The following is a 25,399-nucleotide window of genomic DNA, read 5'->3' as shown; positions in this document are numbered from 1 at the left end:
GACATCGGACGCTGCTACAACCGTTGGATTAAAATTAGAAAAATTTCCCACCGAAACATCAACTCGTGTTGCATGCAACATTCGATCGGTTACTTTCCTTTTCCACATCTCCTTTGTTTGACCGCTCGAATCCCATTAAATATGTCTCTCATCACCACAAAATCGTTAATATTCTAGTTCTCCTCGGAGCACCTTCCCAAATTAACTTCAAAAGGGGCAGCATCCAAAATCAACCATTGCAACATCCTAACTCACCTACCGCAATAGCCCAAACAAAAAATATTGGAACATCCAAAATCATCTATTTCAAGTTGCAACATCACAAATCCCCTATTGTAACATCTCAAATTAACTAATGCAACATCCACCACCATGAAAATTTCTATTACAATGTTACAAACATATTACAAGCATAATTTATATTGCGACATTAAAATATAATGCCCGCAACATCTTGGAACACATAGATGGAATTGGGAACAAATCCCCAACAAAAGAAGAATAGAGCAAGAATAAACTAAACAAATAATGCAACATCTTAAATAGGTTGTTGTAACATCCAATTTTACTTGCCTGAAACGCATCCGAGCTTGTGGGTCTAGGTGCTCAAATCGACCTCTCCACCTTCATGCTCGAACTAGATGCCCAAAATGGTGTCCTTTGATTGAGTTGCTACTCAACCGTGGTGGAGCTTCCGTGCTCCATTTATGGCAGATCAAGATTCAATGGTCACTCATGGAGAGAGAGATAGAGTGGTCTGGTTCTACCTGGGGTGGAGGAGGAGCCTACAGGAGTGCGGGAAGAGATAGGGAGGGAGCGAGCTTGGTGGAGAGGAACAACATGTAGCAACACGTCAGTTCGGTTCAGATTTTCACGGCTGTGCTGCAGCTGCGGCAGCCAACCACAGCCACAGCCAAACAGCAGCATCGGCAGCCAAATTGGATGAAAACAGAGTATTCATACGTGTTTTGGGCCAGCAGCTGATCGGCTGTCACGCATCTGCAGCCATTGTAAGAAGCTCAAGCGAGCAAGGTTAGTCGGACATGAAAAGCAGCTGTTAATTAGAATGGAATAAAACTTCAGGTCCGGTGATCTGTTAATTAGAATGGAATAAAACTTCAGGTCCGGTGATTTGTTATCATCAATGCCCTTGCCTAGCCAGTGTGCTACATGCGTCCGATGTGCATAGCTCGCATCGGACGCCCGGTACATAGCATTTCTGTTTATACATGTGTTTCTTTACAACCGACGCTAAGATCGCTACCTATTATTTACAGCCTCAGAAACTTTGTTTCCGAGAAAGAATGTAACTACCACAGAGCAAATGTACACGTACAGCTCCTTGTCAAAACTTGCATATCTACAAAAACAATTAATCAGGGGACCTAATCTTTGTGTAGCACAGCTGCTACGCCCGGTGTTCTTGCTGCATGCAATGGCAAAAATGAATCAATCCTGCGATGTGGCTGAGTACTCGAAGAGAAGCCTATTGGATGGGGTAGACTGGAAGAGAACACGGAGCCTACTAGTTAGCTGATATATCAGCGTCCACTGCATCGCCATTTCTGAATCTTTCATTTGCCTGACGACAGAGGCCTGCACATCGAGCACAGCAATTAGGTCAGTTTCTATTCGGACCAGTGTTACAACACATTGCACCTTATCTGGCTGAAAAATCTAACTATTTCCTTTTTAAGAACAATATTTATACCTGAAGGCGTTTTCCAAGCTGCACTTCCACCTCCGTGGCAAAAGAGATATTGTTTGCCAGTGATTTTAGTGGATCAACTGTTGGGTCCACAGATAGTAAACTTGGGATCTGCGGAGCATAAACAAGCCGCCACCGTGCCTGTCCAAACTCACCCTTGCCCTCAATCCTTGGCATCAAAGTTTCAAGCGTTGCAGTTGCAAGCTTCTTGAATGCAAGCTGTCCGTCACCTTCTAATAACGATTCTGCAAGCTGTGACTCAAAAACCTTTGCAGCCTAAAAGACAAAGAAAGCAGGTTTACGAGCTCCATATTAACACATGATGGGGAAATAGTGCAGCAAGCCAATTCTTTAATGACTCTAATCTTCCTGCAGTCGTCTCAAATGGAATGAGCAGACACTCAGCAAGAGGTACATAAACATATGCAGTGTCACCTTATTGTGCAATAGTTGAAAATTTGAAACCAAAGCAAGGTATTATCAGTCCTACAGTAAAGTCACTCAGTTATTATTACTCATTGTAGCAGACTCACCTCACTAGGTGACAGAACATCCTGATCCACGGAACGTGTTGATGTTACCACCAGATTGTCTTGCCACATGCTTGCTCGACTTTGGATTTTGAATTGCCATTCAGATCCAACAAGAACGAGATCGAGAACAGGATCCAAACCAAGATCAGGCTCAAATTTTGCTACATTTAAATGATCGTTTTTTAATCTAACCTGCAATTGAGTACAGAGTGTAAAACCATTATAACAATATTGAATCGAATGTATACTTCGATAAAATGAAGATATGCTAAACAAGGTCTTAGGGCAGTTAGGCTTACTTGAGTAGCTACCAGGTTGACCTCACCATTTTCAAATGTTAAGATACCCTTAGGTCTTATGTACTTTGGATGAACCATCCCACTAAGCTCTAGGTCACCGCTGACAGCAAAATTCAAAATTAGAGGATAAACAATCCTTAATTCTGGTCCCAAGGTAAGCTTCAGGTCATTTAGCCGGGCATCAATGTTTGGCTTAAAGCTTCCATGCTCAAGAGTCCTTTCTGTGTCCGATTGTTCCCCTAGACATATTAAGATAAGATGCACAGCTTCAGTTGGCTCGTGAAGGAAACAACAAAAGTAATGGAGAAAAATGGGATAAAGGTAAAATTATGCCATTTGTTAATGCCAGAACTGGATTGCACTGTTTGTGGTGTACTTACATGCAAGAGTCTTTGGTTGCAAAATTAGTGAAGCTCAAATTTAGCGGAATACTTACTGTCTGGTGATGTTGACAGTGACCCCAGAATGCGTGAGACATCCTGCGAAGTGGTTGATTGTTCAAAACCAGAAACAAGATAGCTTGACTTGTTTGACGCCAACCTAGTGGCAGCAGCACCGTTGCCTTTATCATGAGGCAAATATGCTTCACCGTGACTCAACCGGATCATCCCAGAGACATCTGGTCGCAAAATTGAGCCTGTGACTTGCAGCTGGCTGTCTACTTGGCCACTGCATAAGTCAAAACAAAAGCAAATGTTAAGGCACCATAACTCCACAATGAAAGGTCCTACACATTACTCCCTCTAGTGAAAAAAAGTGACGTCTTGTGGTTGTCTTAAGTAAACCATTTCAAACTTTGGTTACGAAATATTTTTTTATTTGTTAGTTTGAATATTTGAAAATGATACAAGTATATTTGATTCGAAATGTACTATTGCTATGTTTATAAATATGTACTCCCTCCGTCCCAAATTGTAGGTCGTTTTGGCTTCTCTAGGTGCATATGTTTTACTAAGCACCTAGATATAGTGTATGTCTAGATGCATAATTATATATATGGATCTAGACAAGCCAAAACGACCTACAATTTGAAACGTAGGGAGTAACAAAAAGTATTAGTCAAAGTTATGTATCACAGACCATGTCGATGCCAAACCATCACTTATTTGTGACAAGAGGAAGTATTCTACAGCCAGCATCGATTTACCCAACCCATTTATGAGATGCATGTAAGGTCAACATATTATTGCAAATGCATTAAACTGATCTTGAAAGATAGTACCGATTACACTATTATCATGCCCAGCCCAGGATTCCTAAAACTACCAAGACTAAGAAGCTCGAATCTCAACTTACGTAACTACTGAATGTATAACCCCCCCCCCTCCTTTAATGCCAGTGCCACTAAGCAACGGTTAGGAACACCTGAGCATTTAGTGGAAAAAAGTAGCCTGCGCACGCACGCGCGCACACACATGTTGTGTCAAATTTTATATATATATATATATATATATATATATATATATATATATATATATATATATGTCTAACAAAAATTGATGTCACAAATGGTACTCTGTCCAATTGCAAAAGTAGGTTGTACTAACCTTCTCAACTATTCTCTAAATTCAAGTTATCCTATAACTCATAGGTAATTTTTTTTCTATTTTCTTCCTCCATTGCCCTTGCTTAATAAATGCTACCACTCTCCTAAACAAATCAGCCATCTCTCCCAATGCAGCATAAATGGAGGGCAATAAGATCATTTGTCCTACCTTTTTAATTCTTGTGCATGAGTCTAAAATGACCTACATTTGCAATCAGAGGGAGTGTGTATTTTAGACTGAAGCATATACCCTATAACTTGAAGCATTTACTAGTATGCAATCCTGTATAAATAAAAGGATAAAGAAACCACAATGACCTCAAAATATTTTTTGCTCGTATGTCCAGAACTTCACATTTCAAATCAATCTTGTCGTTGGCAGATGGCTCGCTATTTTTCAGAGGTAAGGTCCCTTTCATCGACAATCTCCCTTTCCTCCCAACCCTGCTTTCCATGGAACTGATGCATAGTCTGTTGGATATGACATGAATGGTACCAGCAAAATTTGTCAATGGTGTCCGAAGGAAAGGAGAATCCACAATCGCTCGGTTAAATGTTGCAGACCCATCAACAACAGGCTGATCAACTGTGCCTTTAACCTTGATAAAGAAAACACATGGGAAAATATCAACAACACAGTTTCACGTTAGATCCATAGGAAAAAAAAAGATATTCTAAAGGTTTCAAGTACAACAAAAGAACCAGTATATAAAGTATAAGCACAATACTTATGCTTGAATAGCAAATTGCATGCTGTAGCTGAGCAAAAGTGAAAAAACTAAAGATCGACCAACTAGTCATAGATTGCCACTAATTGAATAATAGGAATTAAAAAATAATGAAATACCTGGAGGAGAACATCAGCATAGCCTTGAAGCCAGTTTGCATAAGGACTCAAAGCAGTTATCAACATCATACCCCCATCCTTTATATCTGCATTTACCCTCACTTCACCTGGTTCTAGCATGTTCCAACTTAAACCTTTCAGGCTTTCAGCTAATTGAAATTCCCAGCCCTCCTCCGTCTTGTCTCTCACAATTCTTGTTTCACTGATCTCATTCGGTGTTCCTCTGTCTTTTGCCCAAACAGGGATTCTTATGATACCTTGTTTCCCATCTTCCTCCTCCAGACTTTCCTCTGTCGAGCTGCTGTCTACATAAGTGACTGGGATACTACCTTGAATGTTTACATGTCCATTTTGTATGGTTGGTTCGAAATTTGCATCAAATACGAAACGGCTTGTAGGGGTAACAGAAGCTAATACTTCTGCTCTTCCAAGATCGATGCCTCCAATAGTGCCATCAAGCAGCCTTATTCGAACATCACATTCTGGTTTTGCAAGAGTACCTTTCAAATCTCCCTCCATGTGCAAAATACCTTTAATGGGTGTCAACCATTGCCTCAGAAAATGAATGGAGTCTGTGGTTGATGATTCTATAGCCTGAACTAAAGCTGGTATAAGACCAACTGGGAAGTTAAGCACAGCAAAGTGAAGATTTGTTAGTGGCCCAAGAATCGACCCATCAGCATGAAGGGTGGCATTATCTTTCTGAATAAACAATTTATCAAGACGCAGGCCATCATTATTGCTGAATGAACCAGATGCGAGAACACGCTGGGTCTTGTAAGTTCCCCATTCCCAATCTTCACCACTGAAATCAAAATCTGCCTGCAGTACATAAACGTGTTATGAATCTACATGTACATGCAGCACATATTAAACCATAATAATTCTAGGAAAAAATATCCTGTTGAAGTAAGGGATACAAAAGAATATAAAGGAAGCAAGCCAGTAAGCCATTAACACATATACAAAACAAATGCTTGGAAGGAAACAAATGGAAAACAATAATGCCTCTTCTCATTTGTTATAGGAATCCTAACAGAAAGACTACTACAAGGAGTCAATTTCTGAACATGCTCACCATAGTATCCCCATTACCACCCCCACTGGCATCAAGAGAGCCACGCCAATAGCCTGTCAGTTCAGCTAAGCCAGGAAGTGTTATATCTTCCATTGTGTCGTCGTCCAACCAATCATGATACATTTCTAATGCCTGGAACAAGTAACGTGAAAAAGTTTACTATAAAGAATCAATGTCATCATGAGACAGCATTGGACAAGGCATCAACCCCTAAGCCTGTGAATCTACTCGGCTAAAATCACTATTTTCAGTACAATACCTTTAGCTGATCACGAAGACTTTCAGCATTGAACCCAACAGATTGCAGACATTGCATAAAAAGTTCCTGAAAACAAATGGAGAGTTATATGGCCCAGGGCCATCTAATCAACCATAAACACCAACAAGTATTTTGTCCAACCAAAGAAAAGAGGGGAATTCAAGGACCAAATGTGTACCTTTGATCTAGAACGAATAACTGGGTCTGTACTTCGTGAAAGAAGCCTTGCTAAAGGAAGCATTTCAGCTACTTCAGCACCAGGAACCTCTAGTCTCATCCTCCACCTACCCATCGAAGACATTATGCTACCAAGATGGCCTCCCATTGCTTTCTCTATAAACCCATTACTCTGACTTTCCACAGGAAATCTATCACGTGTTCCGGGGAAAACATACTCCCCTTGAAGCTCATACTTGCTATTAGCTTGCTCCAAGATAGATTTTTCCATAGTAATCTGTGTATTAAAAATACAAAAAAAAAGGTTAGTGAGACGGTTCCAAAATAGTGATTAAAATCAAATACAAACCTCACTAGAAATGGATAAATGGTGTCAAGAAAAACCTATGGATGCAGAATAGATCTGCACTATACAGTAATTAGTCTGTGCTAACTACTGCAAATTACCATGACTGAGAGATCAAAAGCAGAGTACAACTAACGATAATTGCTGCAAGTAATACAGGTCCAAAGAAGAGTATGTTTCAGAGATTTAAAGCATAAAGTGAGTTGTTTCTTAGGGGTGCATATCCAGTATACACTCCACCAAGGATGAGTTTATGAGTGAAGTTTCCTCACAAACACTTTTCAACAGTCAACAAGTGGCAATACAATGTAAAATACTGGACACCAATACATCAAACATTTTCTAGAGGGACAATACACAACATATGGTAGTAACATACAAGGCTCAAAATACAAAGAAAAATTGGAAAGAAATACTCACAACATCACCACTCCATCTAGCAGCTATATCAAGTGCTTCACCAAGCATGCCACTAAATTTGGGACGAATTACTGATAACAAACCATGACCTCTTCTTTTCTGGAAATTAAGCTGAAGTTCTGCCTGCAATTAAAAAAATGTCACGTCAGACATTAATAGTGGATTGCCCCACGGTAACAAAGGTTAATAATTTTGAAGCTTTCGGATTCAGCCTATATGTCTACAATATCCTATTCAAAGTACATGCGGAAAAACTTACTAGAACTGGATGGTATTAACAGATAAGATGTATCCAAACTTGGATATGCCAGTAATTTAGTTATAGGTACATGATACAGAGCAGAACCAACCAAAGCGATCAAGACATGCGTAACACAAAGATCATAGTACAAAACCTGCCATTGCACTACACAAAAAGAAAAAAAACATAATAAGTATAATTAAAGCAACAGTACCTTCTGAACAAATCCACGCAATGAAGCAAATTCCAACTCATCAAGTGGCAAATTCCGAACCTTAAAACCAGGAAACAAGGCTCAATAAAATCTGATTTTTAAAGTTTGAATAGCCTCCTAAGATCTATGGTGCTCCAAACACTCCATTGGAAAGCAAAATATAAACATGTCAAATTGTACCTCTAGACTGGACAAATTCTCAGGATGATAACAGATATTAGATCTCAGCTGCCCCTTTTGGAGGAAAACTGACAGAAGCCTCACATCTTGAATAGCCTCGTTTGTAGTGGAAAACAATGGTCCATTCACTTCTATGGAAAAATTTTCATCAGGCCTGCCAGTAGCATTCAACTGCTTGACCAGGGAATAGAGATTGTAAGGGGGAAAATGGACAGGAACCACAGTGAAGTCCATACAGATACAATACTGAAATCGATATATAACAAACATGATTGCATGCTCTGTCCAATTTTTAGAGCAAAACTTCATGTGGAAAACTATCAAACTCATGCATCCAAGAAGACAAGATTCGTTTTGTGTAAAATCGGTTGAGTGTACATGGAACTAAAGATTCTTAAGTCTCAAAATTATGATATGCTGTTATTTCAATAAAAACCGTTTCACAAAGTTTCTGAGTACCATGTCAAGAATGGCATTGCTGAAATGTAATCTGAAGTACCATAAATACAGTAACTATCAGAAAGGAAATGGAGGATATGGATTATTCAGAACTTCTATCCTTGCTGTATTTAAAACTTTCCTGTTGAATTTTGTAGCAAAGCAAATAGGGGATATCTATTATTTGAAAAGGTCAAATATAGATATAGCAAGTATAAATAAACTTTCTTTAAAGGCTATGGTTCATCTATTTGTGCACATAGTACCATCATTGCTTCCAATCTTGCCTTCAACTACGCAAAACCAATATGCATGCGGGGGGGGGGGGGGGGGGGGGGGGGGGGGGGGCGCGGGGGGCGGCTCTGAATTTGATTACAGTATAATCTAGAGGCAAAAGAAGTTGAATGTGGAAGATGATAACAAGAAAACAAACAGTTTGATAAGTAATTACCATCACAGAATCCCGTGATACGGAAAGGAAGCCAGTAGATTGTGGCGCTAGCATCAGTTGGTTGAGTTTTATTCCTGATAGAGATATGTTGCCAACAAGCTTTGACACATCAGTCTCAACCTTATTTTGATCAATGTTACTTTCCAGAACACCCTTGATTTTGTCATCAGCTATATTGCTAGATTTCATGACCTTTCCTTGAAATTTGACCCTTCCAGATGCTTTCAAATGCAATGGTCGTGGTGAATCAAAAGGTATTGAGGAGGCTATATGAGCAAACTCAAAGCCTCGCATACGCAAATCCAAATCAACACCCTCCACAATTAGTGGCATAATTTTGTTCATTTGATAAGTACCCTTGTTCAGTAAGTAATCATCAATATATGATGTCTGAACTCGAGTATTTAAATCGAAGGCAACTGATGATGAAGTGACCATAATATAATCATGTGCAATAACAATATTGCCACGTGCATCTGAAAAGGAGTCTTCTGCATTTGGTGCAGCCCACTTGATGTCAAACTTCCTGTAATAGATTTATTGTTGTTAGAAGATAAAAGAAATATTAAGCCTCCTTGTTCATAGACAGAAGACGCTACATTTAAGATACTCACGGTCTAATAAGGGAGCCAGAAAGTCTAGTCTCTCCATTGAGCTCTCCAATTTTGAGTGGAAGCAGCTGGATTCCTCCAGGAATGTAACGATGCAAAACTTTATCAAGTAAAATGGTCCCGGACAAATTAATATCCATAGCAGAATCATCACCTTCCCCCTGTAAAGATTGAAATCTATAATTATATTTTACATAATGTGATTACTTGCATTGCTGAGAAATGCTAGGTTATCTATAATGGATTAAAGTAGCAGTATTGCAAATTTATGCCTGCCTTCATAGGAGCACATTGCTATTGTTCTATTTGTTAGGAACTTTAACAGAAAGAAGGAAAGGATGTAGCTTGTTGTTGTTTGCTAGGTTCTTAACAATGAGCATTCACTGCAACCCCAGGGAAACGATCAATAGAATGACTTTGCTGGGTGCCAACCACATTTGTAGAATGTCAAAAGTTGTGAACATCATATGGACCTAATGAACACCCTTTGCGGATATACTTAATTATATTATTTCATACACATTTTCATCTTTTGAATAGTTATTATATCATCATCTATACATCATAATCCAAAACCGTTCACTTTGTTCTCAGTGTAGAGTGTGCAATGAACAATGATCAGACGATTTAGCACAAACTGAAGCCACCGTGGTAGAAGTAGAAAGAGGTTGGTCTGACTCAAAACACAGAAAAATGACAGACTAGAAGAGTAAGAGTGTAAGACACTGTGTAACAATAATACCTCTGGGCAAATCCATGCATTACCAGCCCCTCGAATTTCTCCACCATCCAATAGGCATGCTCTAATGCCATATAAATCAGCAACCTGCATCCAGGGGTGATAACTAAGAGAGAGAAAATAGTCGCTAAATCGTAGACTTCCAAAAGCAAGAATTATGGCTATATTTGTACTCACACAGTTGTCAAGGTTGAATGTGAAATTGGCAGATACATGAGAGAATGGAATATGGTCAAATGCAGCAACTGCACCAGCCTCTTTGTTTTGCATCACAGCTTCAGAAGCTGCAGATGGCGGCATACCAGATATTGAAAGAGACTTCCTTGAGACAATCCCACTTCCAACAAAAACAGGAGCATCAAGGGGTCCTTGACAGTTAAATACAGCAGTAACAGCACCAGCCAACTGAAAAGATTAGGTTATTGTATCAGAAGTCAAGTCTTAAAAAGGTCAAACAGAAACATGAGGCGCAAATGTGCTTAAACACATTACACCATAACTAGGGACTATTCCAAAGTATTGCTTACAAAAAAAGGGTCAAATCCATAGCCTGTAATGTTAATTTAAACTAATCATTTTGCTTCATCCAGAAGATATTTCTTTTTATCCTAAGAACCAAAGTAATTTGATGTTGTGTATTTTTTCCTTTTTGAGATGGAGAATAACAACTGTGCCCAGACAAATAAATGAATTTAGTCGCCAATAGCAACTGAAATGGGTTAGCCAGTTTATTATTTGTCCAGACAATGAGGACCGTACAAACAGAGAATATATATCAAAATCTAGTTATTACAAATAGAGAATATATCAAAATCTAGTTATCTATTCTACAAGACATGTTTAGTTAAATTTAGCAAATTCCATATATGACCTTTAGTAGTTAAATTCTCACATTGAATAAGGCAGCGCAAAACTAATTTGCAATTTGATATTCTTCTTTTTACAAAACTAATCAATAATATCATTGCCTTATTTGTCTTAGTTGACACTAGTATATTTAAATTTTATTTCTAGCATACTAAAGTTGAACCATCTACGACATTTCCATATATTACCAGGCAGCTGAGTGAAAAGAGATCAACCCAGCTGCATGCTGAACTGAAATAATCATACCAAAAAAATCTTGCAGCACCAGAGAGGGAGAGGGACAGGGACAGGGAGGGACGGAGAGAGGGTATGTTGTACCGGGAACATAAGAGGTTTCATTTTCATTGTCCTCATAAGTGCATTAACTTCAACAGATGGAACCTGATAAGAGAATCAAAATTATCAAAAACGGTTTAAGCATTATTTTAGAAACTCTGTGTATAACATAAGCCTCAGCTAGGACATTTTACAGTACCTGGCACATTAGATGGAACTCTCCGTCCTCAGGATTTAGTCCAAAATCTCCAGAAGCTTCAACTGGAGCATCACCAAACCATCCACTTGCATTGTGCAAAAATACTCTTTGACCACGAAATGATAGTTTTGCCACTATATCCTGAATGTATTCAGGCTTACTATTAAAAAGTGGTAAATGCACTTTGCAATGTTGCCAGCACTAACATTTCTATATTCTATAGACCAAATGGGGTTAAACGTAAACATACTGAAAATGATGATGGGGCATCCAATATCTGGAAAGCTAGGCCTTTGACATCAATCTGACCGTGAATGCTTGGGAAACTATCACCTTTTGACATACAGATATGCACCTGTAAGAGGAAAAGTCAAAATGTTCTCATAAGCACATTAAAGGTCAAGCATGACATAAGAAAGCTTCCATGAGACATGGATGTCTTGACGTAGCTAACAGTAAACCCTATTAAGTTCAGCCACTCTCCCAGCGCATGCCAAAGTCACATATCAAAACTTGTCTTCAAAAATATGAAGGTATAAATCAATGCAAGCAGTAGGAAAAGGGGAAGTACCTCACCAGTAGCTCTTCCTTTGTGCCAAACAACAGGTATTTCTAAAATCCTTTCAAACAGCTGCACATGAAAACTCCCTTTCAACAAAGAAACTAAACTTCCAACATCTTTTGTTTGGCTGGCAGAGAATTAATAAATTACGATCAACCAGAAATCATAGAAGTAGTTGCATTACCGGAGCAAATGCATCGACTACATTGAGATTAGCATGCCATGTTTCCTCAGCTATGTCAACGAAAACATCTGTAGAAAGATAACCCCCTCCTTGAGAAGTCCGGTCTTGCCTCCACTCCATGCAGTTCCCAGTTACATGCACGTGTACACGATTATAACTGTTTTTAAACTTAACGTGTCCGCTAGCATGCTTCATTTCTCTACAGTACAACACAGGCCATCAGTCCAAACTAATTAGTGGGATCACTTCAAAATGTTAATACTGGATAAGATCAAAGTCGTAGCACTTTAAGCTGAAATTAGTTTCAAAGGATCAAAACCTACATCCACCTACAAAATTGTGTTAACAGACTAAGGTATGATAAATTACAGCGCATTCTGCATACTCTACCCTGACTCTGTGAGTGCTATGCTTTAGTAATTTTATTGTGGAGTGGTAATAGTATCACCAGGTTATAAGATATATTAATATGAATATGAAAGCCTAAGTTGAGAATGGTATATTAATATGAATATGAAAGCCTAAGTTCAGAATGATATATTAATATGCATATGAAAGCCTAAGTTGAGAATATTTATTGTTCAGTGTTGTAAGTTGATTGGAAACAATGTGCTAGGAGGGGGGGTTAAGGGAACTACACAAGAGCACATATTTGAAATGAGATGGAAAATAAAGAGGTCATACCTGGGTTCCTGATCACCATATCCCAGAAGCATCAAGTTCCCTCCATTGAAATAAACTGAATCAAGGGTAATGGGAAGTGCATGCTGAACACCACCAGAAGGGATCTGGCTAACCCCTTCTGTAAGTTCAGCAGAGATATCTCCAGGACCAATAGCAAATTGTGACTTCAATTTCTGAATTTGAACATCCAGAGATGCACACGGTGCATTAAAACGGACAAGGAACCCCTTTAATTGGAAAGGCCAAAATGGCACCCAGTTGTGAGCATGCGTGCATGAACCAAAATTCCCAAAAATAGTTTCTCGGTGAGGAACAAATTTATTTTCAAAAGGATTCTCAAATCTCTCCAGTACAGGGCCTTGGGGGAAGTTGGCCTGAGTCACCTGACCTATCTGCAGACCTTCCGAATGGTGGCATAGTAACACATTGTTATCCAAATTACATGATCTACACTGACTAGATTGTTGATTATCCAAAGGTGATTCAGCCAAACTAGTTGATGCAATCTCAGAGCTGCCAACAGTTTTATCATTTGAAGTGAATTCACTTCCACCAACATTGGCACGACCTCCATCCGATGAGCTTTTTCCTGGGCCAGGGGATGAATCATCAATATTACTGTGACCTGTGCTCTGAAAATATGCTACAGCAGCATCCGCACTGCGTCTAAGAATCCTTTGCTGAGAAGAATTGTCAGCATCTGGCACCACCTTACTGTGAGCCTTTCTCCTGTACCTGAGCCTACTGGGGCCTGATATCATCCTAGACCAGAGGTTGATCCCTGGAATGCGTGATTTGACACCAAAAGATTTCTCCAAATCTGCATGCTTCGAACCAGAGTCAATGCCTGTCGCCAAGTGATGATCCTTCTTGTGCATTTCATCAGCGCAAAGGGGTGGACTAGACTTCCCAATTTCTGTTGGCCCATCAACCTCCATCATCTCATCAGTGGACTGAGAAACAGATTGGCCACTCGGAATGGTGTACCCCTTCTCAGCAGCTTCTCTTGCAGCCTTATCCCTCTCCTCGTTCCATTGCTCCGCGGCCTTCTCCCTCGCGAGCCTCCTCGTCTTGGTGCGGATGTCTATGCCCTCCTCCCCCGAATGCCTCTTGACGGTGCCCTCGGACGGCGCCGGAAGGCCGAGCCACGAGAAATCCTTCTTCTGCGCCACCAGCGCGGAGGGCTCGGACAGCACGGCGTCGACGACGACCCTCCCCCTCCTGAGGCTGGCGAAGGGGCGTACCCTAATCTTCATGACGGGCACCTCGGCGCAGGAGAACTCCTCGGCGTGCGGGCCGATGGAGCAGGTCTGCAGCGTGATCCCGAGCGGCGAGACGCTGCGCACCTTGCCGAGCCGGACCTCCCGCTGGAGGTACTCGCCGAGCGCGGCGCAGGCCGCGGGCAGGAGGCGCGCCTCGACGAAGGAGCGGGCCCGGAGCTGGGCGACCCATGAGAGCGCGGCGGCGACGGAGACCACGGCGGCGAAGACGGAGCAGCGCACGAGGAAGAGCCCCTCCCGCCACACTGGCGCGAGCGAGCCGATCAGGGCCCGCGGCCCCGGGAGCAGCGGCGGCGCGGGGGTGTGGTGGGCGTGGTTGCTGTGGTGATGCGCGTGCGCGTGGGGGGCGTCGGCGGGGGAGTCGCTGGAGTCGGAGACCTTGAGGCGGAGCAGCGGCGGCGGGTCGAAGCGCGCGAGGGTGAGGAGGGGCCGCGAGGTCGGGTGGAAGCGGGGGCGCCGGCGCCGGCGGGGGAATGAGAGGCGCGGGAAGAGGAGCGGCGGCGGCGGCGCGAGGAAGGCCGAGGCGCGGGGGCAGTGCGACATTGCGGCGCGGCGGCCTCGCGCGCCTAGGTGACCATTTGCGTGCGGCGAGAGGAAGAGGGAGGAGGGGAAGGGAGAGGTGGGTGCCCACAGACAGTAGCAGTAGCCCAGGCGCGGGGCGAGACGCCAGAGAGATGCTTGTCTTTCGCTGGGGCCGTTTCGCCGCCGGGCCGCCTTCCTCTTTACCTCAAGGCAGAATTTCTTCTCACGTCTCTGGCGAACTTTCGCCTCCAGTCTCTCTCTATTTTCTATTTTTTGTCTAGGGTGTTTGATCCCGGGTTAAACTTTAGTCCCCATCACATAGAATGTTTGATACTAATTAGGAGTATTAAACATAGGTTAATTACAAAACTAATTTCACAACCTCTATGTTAAATCGCGAGACGAATCTATTAAGTCTAATTAATCCACCATTAGCGAATGTTTACTGTAGCACCATATTGTCAAATCATGGACTAATTAGGCTTAATAGATTCGTCTCGCGATTTAGCCTAGGGATTCTGCAATTAGTTTTGTAATTAGCTCATGTTTAGTCCTCCTAATTAGCATCCGAATATCTGATGTGACACGGACTAAACTTTAGCTTCAGAATCCAAACACCCTCTTAATCTCTGATTTCTGAATTCGTAAGATCGCCTTGTAATAAATTCGAATTTGCACTGTCTTTTTAGTCAGTTTGGCCATTCCATTGCTTCATGAATTGCTTGCATCCAGGCAACCCAGCTACAGTACGCAACGCGCGTGATCGTTTGTCCAATACGCAACAGGTTGCACCAGCTTGCACAAGGCAAGAAAACGCTGTTGTCATCTGTCAATTTGTCAAAGAAAACGCTCTTGTCGTCTGTCAATTTGTCTAAGTGTTCGGTCGGCTCACGAGAATTCCAACAAATTTGACAGCAACTTTTTCAGTATAAAAGGAAAAGATAAAGCACAGCATCAACACAATTATCCTCTGACAGAAACGTCCTTCGAACAAGACTAGCAAATACCTGAATACCAGATGCCTCCCCGAGCATCTGCTGCAACTGGTATAGTGATGCAGCTCCATGATCCATTATCCATGACCCATTGACCAATTGTGAGATCAAACGCTACTGTTATAAGTAGCAAAAATGGATTACAAAATCTCTTACATTCAGTGAGCCGCAAAACAGAACACGCGCTACCATCCCACGGATGATTACAGAGTGTTTATATGTTTATAAAAACAGAAAATGTATATGGTAAAAGAAAGCAAGCTGAGGATAATTTCGACAAGCCTAGCCCAATGCAAGAGTAGGGTTACAGGACTACAGGACGCAGCACGATATACCCCTGACTGGCCATGTTGTCCATGAAGTTCCATTGGATGAACAATTCAAAGCACAATTACATGACTGTTTTGTGACCACAAAGGCCTTTCATGAATTCTGAAATGAAACTCAGAAAGGCGCTTCGCAGTCATAAAGATGACAACTCAAAAAAGTTTTATTGTGAGTCCAAAACGAACAAGGGGATATCAAACTCAGAAGCATTTCAAAACTTTTTGCCCATTTACCGCACGGGCTGCTGGTTGTAATGACTCTTCTCTTTCTTCTTAGCTGCTGCGAGCCTTGCACTCCTTGCTGCGGCCTCAGAAGCAGCAATTTTCGCAGCGGTGTCCATCTCTTTGCTCGATTTCTTCTTCTTCATAGAAGCCATCTTCTTTAGGCGCTCCTTCACGTCTACAGCTGTGTCTTCATCAGGTTCTGCACTTGCAGTCTCCTCTGACCCATCAGCTGCTTCTTGTGTTTCTTTTGCCTCCTTGGAACTCTTGTCTTTCTTTTTCTTCTTCTTGGAGGTCTTGCTCTCAGAAGGGGCAGGAGCATCTTCCTTTTTCTCTCCATCACCAGTTTGGTTTGCGCCTTTCTTCTCAGCTGCAAGAAAATATAGCATGAGAAAACAAAATTCATACAAACAACCCAACCACATAGAGATACTGGTATCATGCATTTTATGTTCCCTTCAACCCAGGGTGATCATCAAAGCATCATTCAAGCACCATAGAACACCAGGGGGAAACATAATGTACTGCAGCATTTACTATCTTACCATCCTGTGCAGCATTGCTTGAATTCCCAGAGAGTCCCAGCTCAGCCAATACTGCATCAAGTTCTGCTAATTCCTTCTTTTTCAACTCCTTTTTAGATAGCTGCCTTTCTGTATCTTTGGGGGGTGCAGTTGGGGGTGCAACTGTCTTCATAGGAGGTTCGACTGCGGCTTCTTCCGCTTCATGCTCAGGTTCATCCTCAGCACCATCATCAACCTCATCATCAAGGTCCTCATCATCACTCTCAATGTCCTGCAGCATGAAGAAGCAAATACATCTAAGAATACCATCACTGAGGCTCATCATGAAAACAATAATCAAATATGTTATATGCTAAAGCTGTAAGACGAAATAACTTTGCTTGCCGTAGGATTATATGCTTATTTAGACTGCTGATAAACAGAACTAGGCATGCCATAGAACTAAAACTGTAAGAGGGAGAATAAATCTGCACGCACTATGTGCCTGAGCACCTCTGCAACTGTTTACTGCTAATATGCTGCATATACCCTTAACAGGACGCGTAACACTCATGCTCATTGCTGAAAAACATCATTAATTGCCAAAAATAAAGATACAGGCATTAGGACACTAATTTGCCGATTCCATATATACAGTTACGTCATCTCAATTTGTCAGCTAAGCATATCCTGTACAACAAGACAATAAATAGACAGAAAGGATAAAAGCATCACACCGGCATACTTGTAACTATGGCATTGTCCCGTGGCAAATTACCGTTTCCACTACAATAGAAACTGATTACTTCAGTGAATACTTGCATCCGTTACCAACATCAAGCAAACGGCATAATAATCGAAGCCTGTAGGACGTTCCATGCCTCACTCTAACAATTCCGCTTATGCAGCTGAGCCATGTCATTTTGCCAGGTGGCAGCTAAGCATGTGCTGTACAACAAGACAATCGTTCAATCAAAGGACAAACATGTGGCCATGTTACACACCTACAACATTTTGCAGTGGAAATTTAGCATTTCTGTACCTACACTGGAAACTGACTACCATATTGATCATGCATTGCACAAATAAATGGGATACATGCATTCGTTACCAGTAGCAATTAAATCGGCATAACACACGCACACGTAAGCCTACAGAACTTTCCATGCCTCACTCCAACAATTTCGCGCCAATACTTGACTAGCCAACTAATCGGTGAGCAGAGATTAAACAGCAACAACATTTCTAAGGTATCAACACATCCCGAAGCACATTTCATCAACCAGAAGAGGCGTATAGAGGAGTAGCAGGAGAAATAGACCTCCTGAAGGGCGGCGCGAACAGCATCCTCGACGTCCTCCTCGTCCTTCCCCGCCTCGTCGCGGTGTCCAGCGGTGCCCCAGACGGGGCGCGGGGGCGCGGTGGTGGCGAAGTAGTCGTCGTCGTCGTCGTCCTCGACATCGGCCCAGGACTTGGTGGTGAGCGGCGCGGGCGCCCAGAAGACCTCCTTCTGCGGCGGCTCCTGCTGCTGCGCCGCCCCGTCGCCGTGCTTCTTCCTGGAGGAGGACGACGACCCGGCCGCCTTGCCCTTGTCGCCCTTCTTCTTCTTCTTGAGGGACTCGAGCGCCGCGAACACGTTGCCGGTGTTGAGCTTCACCTCGTCCGCCGCTCCACCCCGCCTCCCCCCGCCCACCATGCTCCCCTACCGCACGCGGTGTTGGGACCCCAACGAGGCGCGCCCGGCCCGAACCCGAATCTGAATCCGGCCCGGCCGCCGATCTGCGGGGACGAATCGGCGCGGGGGGTTCCTCGCCGCCGGGGATCGGGTCGGGGATTGGGATTTGGGTAGGGATGGAGGCGCGGGTGCTCTAGGGTTTTGAGATGGGGTGGAGGTAGAGTGGAGGAGACGCGTGCGCCGCAGCTTTGCCTGGCGTTTGTTGTTTAAGGGTAGCAGCGGCGCAAGGCGAGAGAGAAGGGGGGATGGTTTGCTCGGTTTATCGCTAGCTACAACTCTATCCACCCGTCCCGCATTACGCATTGCCAGATTGCACACGCCACGCGCTGGTGGTGCCGTGCCACGGCCGCCTCGTCTAGACGTCCACGGCCGCGCGCTAGAGGCGTGACGTCGCAAGAACACGACTGCACCGTACCTGGGCTATGTTTTTTCTGCAGAATTGAGCTAGAGCTCCAACCACGCACGGACCTAGCAGAAATGTGTCACTGTGACAGTGATACGTCGCCTGAGAGTTTTTTTTTCTTTTGTTCCAAAAGATCATGAAAATTTATAAGCATGGTTACGAGTCTAATTCAAGATTCAGGATGCCAGTGTTCATCCATGTTTATCGTAAGATTGATACCCGACCTGAACATGCCTCAGCCATGAAGGTAGGCTGCAATCAGCGGATCGTAATAAATACTAATAATTGGGAGAATACATCAGAGACCGCAGGAACAATCAGAAAGTAGATAGCATAGCACAGACCCACAGTAGCGATCTAACAAATAACAATTGTGAGCTGCGATTCTGAAACATTGATATCACCTAGGAGTATTACTGTTTGGTTTGGTCCCGAGATAATACTTCAAACATACTGTGGAAATATCACCACTCAAGAGTAACAGGTCAGTGCAGGAGCTTGTCCCAATTTACATGACCACAAAAGGGTGAACGGTTGCTTATCATCCGGGGGTGAAAATTGTGTACACGGTGTAGTAGTAGTATGAGTAAAAATTAAAGAATACTACGCATAGCAGCAACCTATGCAGAGCATGTGGGGTGAGATGGTACAGAAGGAATCATGCGACGAAGAATATGAAGATCATGAGGAACACCATCAGCACAAAGAATATCTTCATCATCAGCCACCTGTTCGATGAGATGCTGTTGAGGTACTTCAGGAGCTGCCCCTGCGCTCCCTCGACGTTAGTCAGTGTTTCATCCATGTTCTCATCAATTCTGTCATGGAAAACGCAACATTAAGATAAGACTATAACCAATAGCCCAATAGGAACTATGAATGAAACATAAATGTAACACAAATATTCGAAGTTGAATTGAGAGTGTAAAGTAGTGATATATTAGAAACTTGTTTTATGTCTTCCTGGATCACAATGGGATAATTATTGGAAAGACTTCTTGCCCGTGCTACAGCACAACAGTGCTGTTCACGGGCGCAAATACTAGCTTGGCCATTCATAAAATATCCGCAATCCTATTAAACCATCTTTTTCTTCCTAACTATAAATATATAACCTACCAAACTAAGAGGGTTAGCAATTAACTTATCATATTATCATAAGGATTTAGTCAATTTGTGGCCACCACTCATATGCTGATACCAGGTAACCCAACTACCATAACTAGGCACACGACCAATGCTCAGCTCATGATTGATAAGGTATGTAAACTTTGGGTGAGGAAGGTTCACCTGATTGCTAGCTCTCCCTGTTGAGAAACCATGGTTGCCAACTGTGTAAAGATGTTGCTCAGCTCATGGATGGTCGATTCCACATTTTGTAGAGCTTCAGCTCTGCTCTGCATGTAACTGTCCTGCTGTACAGCCAATTGCTGCTGCTGGAAAGGCTGGGATGACGATGATGCTCCATGGTCTCCATTAGTTTTCTTCCTGATCATCAGGAGCACAAATTTGTGAGTAGAGCTCTTAAAGCACACTGAAATATTTTACATGGTTGGAAAATGGAAACAGATATATTATGCAAAAAGTGTTAGTCTAGCATAGAGAACAAACTGAAAAGGATAGCTTGTTTCAACATATGTGTCCGCATTTATGTGCCAAAACAGCAATACATACAGTAAGACGAACACCCACTGAATTAGCCCATGTACACTCTAAAAAAAATGACCGGAACATATTAATTAACTTTTTTTGAGCAAGCAATGATGCTGTTCCATCAGACTGGCAACATAGAAAATACTCATATCCAGCAGATACATCTGATAACATTTAATTGTAGTAAACAAGGTTAACGGAAAGGCTGCTACATCTCTGCTACTGCCTACTGATGGGTAAGGATGCGCATGGACTAGATTGGAGGTGCGGATCTGGTTGTTGGTTGTATACAACTTTACATTTGCTGGCACAAAATAATTTTACAAGCCCGGATTGGTTTTCTAAAGCTTCCTGACCAGTAGCTACTGGTGCTATGTACTCCGACAGATGTGAGCAATTTTATAGAGAAGTCATTTTTTGTACCATATGACCTACAAGATAGCAGACACTAGACAACCAAGTGAATAGAGGGAAACTAAGGTGATTGTGAATGGACTCAAGTGTGATATTAGAAGCCTTATGCCCAACCTACAGCTAGAACAGCTTATGAATGGACTAAAATGAGGTGGTTTCGAATGACTTCTGAAAGGTGAAAGTACAAAATCATCAAGTTTTGTTTACAATGGCTTCTGAAAGGTGAAAAATACAAAAACATCAAGTTTTCTATGTGCAACAGTACCTCTGGAATAATGGTGTAGATGCAGAGTCGCTGGCCCATGGTGCTGGGGGGACAGAGGACTCGGATGGATCCCTAGCAACAAGGGGACGTTGACGAATGAATGGATTTGATGCATCCTTTGCAGCTGACGAGGAGAACATTTGCCTTCTATTTTCATGAACCTTCAAATTCTGCACATCAAGGGAAGAAAGGCTTTAAGCAACCATCTATATTGAAGACTTTAAGAAGGGGGGAAAGGAGCATATAATTTCATCTGACCTCTGTTCGCATGGTAAGAACTTCTTTAAATTCTTTTGTCGCACTCATCAGGCGGTTTTTTAGGTTGTCCACAACTGTAGTGGAATGATTAGTCGTGTCCTTGGATAGATTCCCACTCTCATTTTGTGAATTGCAGAGAGCTTGTAGGTCTACAACAGCACTATTCAAAGCAGTGATATCCTTCTTGATAACTGCAGTCAGCTCTTGAATCTCCACAGTAGGGTCATCAAAAACAGATGTCCTCTTTGCCACTGCAAAGATTCATTTCATAATATAATTATCATAGAAATAGCACAATCTTTATAAATGCATACATCATGATAAGAGGTTCATAATGACAGGTCACTGATGACGTTTTGTGGTAATAATCACATGTAATGCCACTAGAACTAATGCACATAACTAGATTTAATGGTAGCACCATAGCATAACAGAATACTGTAGAATATTTGATTAAAGACTTAGTAAAATATTAATATATAATGCCAGATTCAACTGATGTAACTAGAAAATAAGTCCATAACCGAGAAGAGGCAACAACCAGGCAGAAATTTTGTCCAGAAAAATATTGAAGTTGAAGATTTTGCTAACTATTTTCTTAGCATCACAAATGAATGGCCACAGCAGCTAAATCATCAAGAACAGACTTCCATTAAGACATTACATGAACAAGTAGGAAGTCAGGCCATGCACGCAGTATTGCACAAAAAGTAAAATTCGCCATCAACTTGGATCTTACAAAAAGCTGGCAGCCTGGTACTAATCTATCCACACTTCCTCAGAGTGTTCTTTGTCACGATTAAGCACAAGGTTCCATCTAGAAAGCACGAAAACAAATTGTATAGGCAGCCGCATTCACTCTAACAGTGGCAAAAATAGTACTGGAAAGGGTATCAAAACTGATCTGAAACCATCAGAGCAGCTCCAACCAACCACTAGCAACACAGAGGGTGTAAAAAGTGTATGCATAAGTTCATGTTCAATACACTTGGACCCACAGAACAAAGACACATCACGGCAGCATGTACGAATGGTCATCTTGGCTTGCTTCACTGCAACGTGATGCTAATGGCATCACTGCGAGTAACATCGGCACACCCATCATGATACCCGCATAGAAAATAGCACAAGTAGGTACCGATAAGCAAATGAGTACCCCGAGGATCAACCAGGTTACAGCAGACATCTACGCCAAACAATGAAACATCAGGGAAATACTGAGAACTCAAGCAAAGACACACATATCAACCATCTGTCGCTACAAAGTAAATCACTACTAACTAACTATCGCATCTCGAGATCTCACTGACGCTAGCGCTCACGGAAGATTACCAATTCAACTTACCGGCAACGAGGACAGAATCAAGAGGGTACGGGAGGGAACAGGAGGCGGAGCATACATTTGGCGAGGCGGGCTAGCTTCTGGGAGGTCTGGTGGATCCCGAGCCCGATCTTGGACGCGCGGTTGTTGAACTCCGAGCGCGCCGAAGTGGCCGCGATCGAGCCATCGAGGGGCCCGGCGCCGCCGCTCCCGCTGCTGCTCGCCGCGGCGGCTGCGACAGCGGAGGAGGAGGAGGAGGAAGGGGCGGCGTGGCGGCGCGCGCTCTCGACGGCAGAGCGGAACTCGTTGGTGCGGTCGCGGAACGACGCCTGCGCGGGCCGCGTCGGGTTCATGGCGGGCGGGCGGCGGTGGATCTGCGGGCCGGATCTGGATCTCGCCCTCGCCCTCCGCCTCGGTGGGTGGGAGGGGGGGTCCGGGAGGAGCACGCGGAGGAGGGAGACGCGGTGAGAGGGAGGGAGGGAGGGAGGGGAAGCGCACGGTCGGTCGGTAGGGTGGGCGGCGGTGGGGAATCGAGCTGGAAATTGGGGGAGATTCTTGTCAGATCACAAGAGTTTTTGCTTCGCGGAGAGGGTTGGAGAGTGCGGTTACGCGCGGAGAGGGGCGTCCACGCTGCTGTGCTGTCTGGGGACGTCTTCACCGTCTGACCGCGGCTTCGATAAAGAGTTCCTTTCGTTGCGGCAAAAAAATTTGAGAATTCTTTCGTAATGGGCCAAAGTTCCCTAGGTCCCGGGCCCACGAAATGGGCTTTTGGACTATCGACATGACATGCATAGCCCGGCCTGTAGGTAGAAGAAGGCCCAGGACGCATCAATTAGCACAGTAGTACGTAGCCCACCCCCACAAACTACTGACATTCGTAACGAAGGCCCAAAACTGAAAAGAATTGCACGTCTTTCGACCCTTCTTTCTCCTTCCTACAGCAGCAAGCAGCGACTCCAGGGCGATTCCGCGTCTCCTCCGCGACGTCGTCCTCACCTCTGGCACCCTCACCGGCATCGGAGAGGAAGGGGGATCGAACGAATCGGCGGTGGATCTGTAGTTCCCTGCATCTAGTATAGTTAGATAGTAGGGTAGGTGTTCTGATGGCGTTGTATAGTTGGCCGCTAGTTCCTTTGTTCCTTTGGAGAGTTGTCGGAGGGTGGAGCCGGCACCTGCGTCAGCAAGCTTGCTGTTGCCTTCTTCAATGAGAATCCATGGAGGATAGCCTGTCCTTGGGCGGCGACGCGTTGCTGCTCAGGTTACTGTCCCTCCTTCGTCTCCGTCGGCGGTGTGGCAGATCTTTCCGGCAGAAGTCTTGGAAGGTATGTCTACCAACATGTCGAGAAATCGGGTTGGATTTTGTCTCCTGCATGTTTTGGTGGTTTACCTCCCCTTCGGGTTGTGTTGGAGCCAGGGCTGCTGGTAGTTCTTGAGGTGCCAAATCACTTGACTACCGGCAATGCGATGGCGGGTGGTCATCTTCTTCTGCCAGGGTGTTTAGCGGTTATAGAGCATGTCAATGTGTTCGACGTGCTGTTCTTAGTGGCAATAAAAAATTATGAAGTTCCTTCGTCGGGAAGGAGGTCGGCTTCAAGCTGCAAGCTCGGTGTGTCTCCTCTCCAACCTTTGGTGCGACGGGAGTGCGTCGTGTGGCGCTCCGATCGCCGGCGACGAGGACAACCGGGAGGATCTTGCAAGGACTAGGATGTAATTTTTCTTTTCTTCAAGGTGTCTTTGTAAGAACTGGAATGTAAACATTATATGAAATATAAACCCAGTTTAAAAAAAGCTGAAGGCCCTTGGGAATGCAGCCAGTCACACGGTCTTCTTTTTCATCCATTCCAAATGTAGCATTGTTAGTCAACCTAAGCCTAACTACCTAACCATGCCAGTCTTCTCTTTGCTTCGCTATGAAGATTTTGTCTTCTTCGTCTTTAATTTTTTCACTCGAATTTCATAGCCATGTACTGAAACTACAAAGTCAGTTGTAAATCTGTAATTGCATATGACATATAAACTTACGTTTTTGTCTGTTAAACTTACAGAGACATAAGTAAGTTTGAAAGAAACTACGCAAGCTTTACATATACTCTTTCTTCCTCACAAAAAGAAATATAAAGTACATCTTTATTAGTCCAACTTCGCAGAGATGGCATTTTGGTAAATGCTTCCAAAACCTAGCCATTTCAGTCTTTCGTTAGCCCTTGTTTACTTCCCTCCAAACTCCCAACTTTGACACTATGCAAAAAGAAGATTCTCCATCACATCAAACTTGCGGTACATGCATGGAGTACTGAATGTAGACGAAATCAAAAACTAATTGCACAGTTTTGTTGTACTTTGTGAGACGAATCTTTTGAGCCTAATTAGTCAATATTTGGATAATAATTCACAAATACAAACGAAACGCTACAGTGTCGCATTTATGGTAAAATGCCAATTTTGCAACTCCCAACTTAGAAAGTAAACAAGGCCGATCCTTTAGGAGTGCAACTCTGCTCTCTTGACTTCCATGCAGCAAACTGGTGTGCAGTCACTGTCTGATAATAGTCTACCAGTACCTGAAGGCTGAAGCTATTCAGAGTTTCGGACTAGCAGTAGCAATGGAGGTCTGGGTGCGTTGCCCTGTACGTGTGTAAAAAA

The 25,399-nt window shown here is 43.2% G+C and overlaps 3 protein-coding genes across 4 annotated transcripts; all 3 read right to left on the bottom strand.

The window, feature by feature from the left end:
• Positions 1 to 1,061: 1,061 nt before the first annotated feature.
• On the bottom strand, positions 1,062 to 14,767 carry LOC117854855 (protein SUBSTANDARD STARCH GRAIN 4, chloroplastic). 2 transcript variants are annotated; one of them, XM_034737110.2, is made up of 23 exons: positions 12,860 to 14,767; positions 12,176 to 12,374; positions 12,001 to 12,060; positions 11,680 to 11,784; positions 11,430 to 11,570; positions 11,201 to 11,335; positions 10,265 to 10,492; positions 10,091 to 10,174; positions 9,352 to 9,509; positions 8,738 to 9,263; positions 7,849 to 8,019; positions 7,669 to 7,728; positions 7,214 to 7,336; positions 6,449 to 6,724; positions 6,271 to 6,336; positions 6,012 to 6,143; positions 4,934 to 5,755; positions 4,405 to 4,685; positions 2,977 to 3,209; positions 2,541 to 2,779; positions 2,242 to 2,433; positions 1,712 to 1,984; positions 1,062 to 1,596 (listed from the first exon to the last, which is right to left on the bottom strand). In XM_034737110.2, exons 1-23 carry the CDS (start codon positions 14,680 to 14,682, stop codon positions 1,450 to 1,452), a joined length of 6,474 nt encoding a protein of 2,157 aa, XP_034593001.1. In that variant the 5' UTR covers positions 14,683 to 14,767; the 3' UTR covers positions 1,062 to 1,449. The 2 variants fall into 2 exon arrangements, with proteins under 2 accessions (XP_034593001.1, XP_034593002.1); XM_034737111.2 differs by having other exon boundaries at positions 11,273 to 11,335; positions 12,860 to 14,764.
• A 1,221-nt stretch (positions 14,768 to 15,988) lies between these two features.
• LOC117856144 (uncharacterized) lies at positions 15,989 to 18,720 on the bottom strand. Its single transcript, XM_034738579.2, has 3 exons — positions 18,029 to 18,720; positions 16,750 to 16,999; positions 15,989 to 16,574 (listed from the first exon to the last, which is right to left on the bottom strand). The coding sequence occupies exons 1-3, from the start codon at positions 18,401 to 18,403 to the stop codon at positions 16,213 to 16,215; spliced, it is 987 nt and encodes a 328-aa protein (XP_034594470.1). The 5' UTR covers positions 18,404 to 18,720; the 3' UTR covers positions 15,989 to 16,212.
• A 483-nt stretch (positions 18,721 to 19,203) lies between these two features.
• On the bottom strand, positions 19,204 to 23,195 carry LOC117856143 (syntaxin-32). The gene is made up of 5 exons (XM_034738578.2): positions 22,836 to 23,195; positions 21,436 to 21,686; positions 21,178 to 21,347; positions 20,136 to 20,333; positions 19,204 to 19,663 (listed from the first exon to the last, which is right to left on the bottom strand). Exons 1-5 carry the CDS (start codon positions 23,107 to 23,109, stop codon positions 19,504 to 19,506), a joined length of 1,053 nt encoding a protein of 350 aa, XP_034594469.1. The 5' UTR covers positions 23,110 to 23,195; the 3' UTR covers positions 19,204 to 19,503.
• Between the last annotated feature and the right edge of the window lie 2,204 nt (positions 23,196 to 25,399).

This window comes from Setaria viridis, chromosome 5 (genome assembly GCF_005286985.2).
Source record: "Setaria viridis chromosome 5, Setaria_viridis_v4.0, whole genome shotgun sequence".
NCBI classification, from domain to species: domain Eukaryota; kingdom Viridiplantae; phylum Streptophyta; class Magnoliopsida; order Poales; family Poaceae; genus Setaria; species Setaria viridis.
Note: the sequence above shows the minus strand (reverse complement) of the source record. Positions and strands in the feature narration are given on the sequence as shown.

Excerpts from the sequence above, each read along its gene's own strand:
- LOC117856143 (XM_034738578.2), bottom strand. The coding sequence starts at position 23,109 with ATGAACCCGACGCGGCCCGCGCAGGCGTCGTTCCGCGACCGCACCAAC. Across the intron at positions 21,687-22,835 it reads GCTAGCCCGCCTCGCCAAAT|TGGCAAAGAGGACATCTGTT; the intron begins GTATGCTCCGCC and ends GAATCTTTGCAG. Across the intron at positions 21,348-21,435 it reads TTCTTACCATGCGAACAGAG|AATTTGAAGGTTCATGAAAA; the intron begins GTCAGATGAAAT and ends CTTGATGTGCAG.
- LOC117856144 (XM_034738579.2), bottom strand. The coding sequence starts at position 18,403 with ATGGTGGGCGGGGGGAGGCGGGGTGGAGCGGCGGACGAGGTGAAGCTC. Across the intron at positions 17,000-18,028 it reads TTCGCGCCGCCCTTCAGGAG|GACATTGAGAGTGATGATGA; the intron begins GTCTATTTCTCC and ends TTCATGCTGCAG. Across the intron at positions 16,575-16,749 it reads AAGCAATGCTGCACAGGATG|CTGAGAAGAAAGGCGCAAAC; the intron begins GTAAGATAGTAA and ends ATTTTCTTGCAG.
- LOC117854855 (XM_034737110.2), bottom strand. The coding sequence starts at position 14,682 with ATGTCGCACTGCCCCCGCGCCTCGGCCTTCCTCGCGCCGCCGCCGCCG. Across the intron at positions 11,785-12,000 it reads AAGGAAGAGCTACTGGTGAG|GTGCATATCTGTATGTCAAA; the intron begins GTACTTCCCCTT and ends TTCCTCTTACAG. Across the intron at positions 10,175-10,264 it reads CATTCAACCTTGACAACTGT|GTTGCTGATTTATATGGCAT; the intron begins GTGAGTACAAAT and ends CCCTGGATGCAG.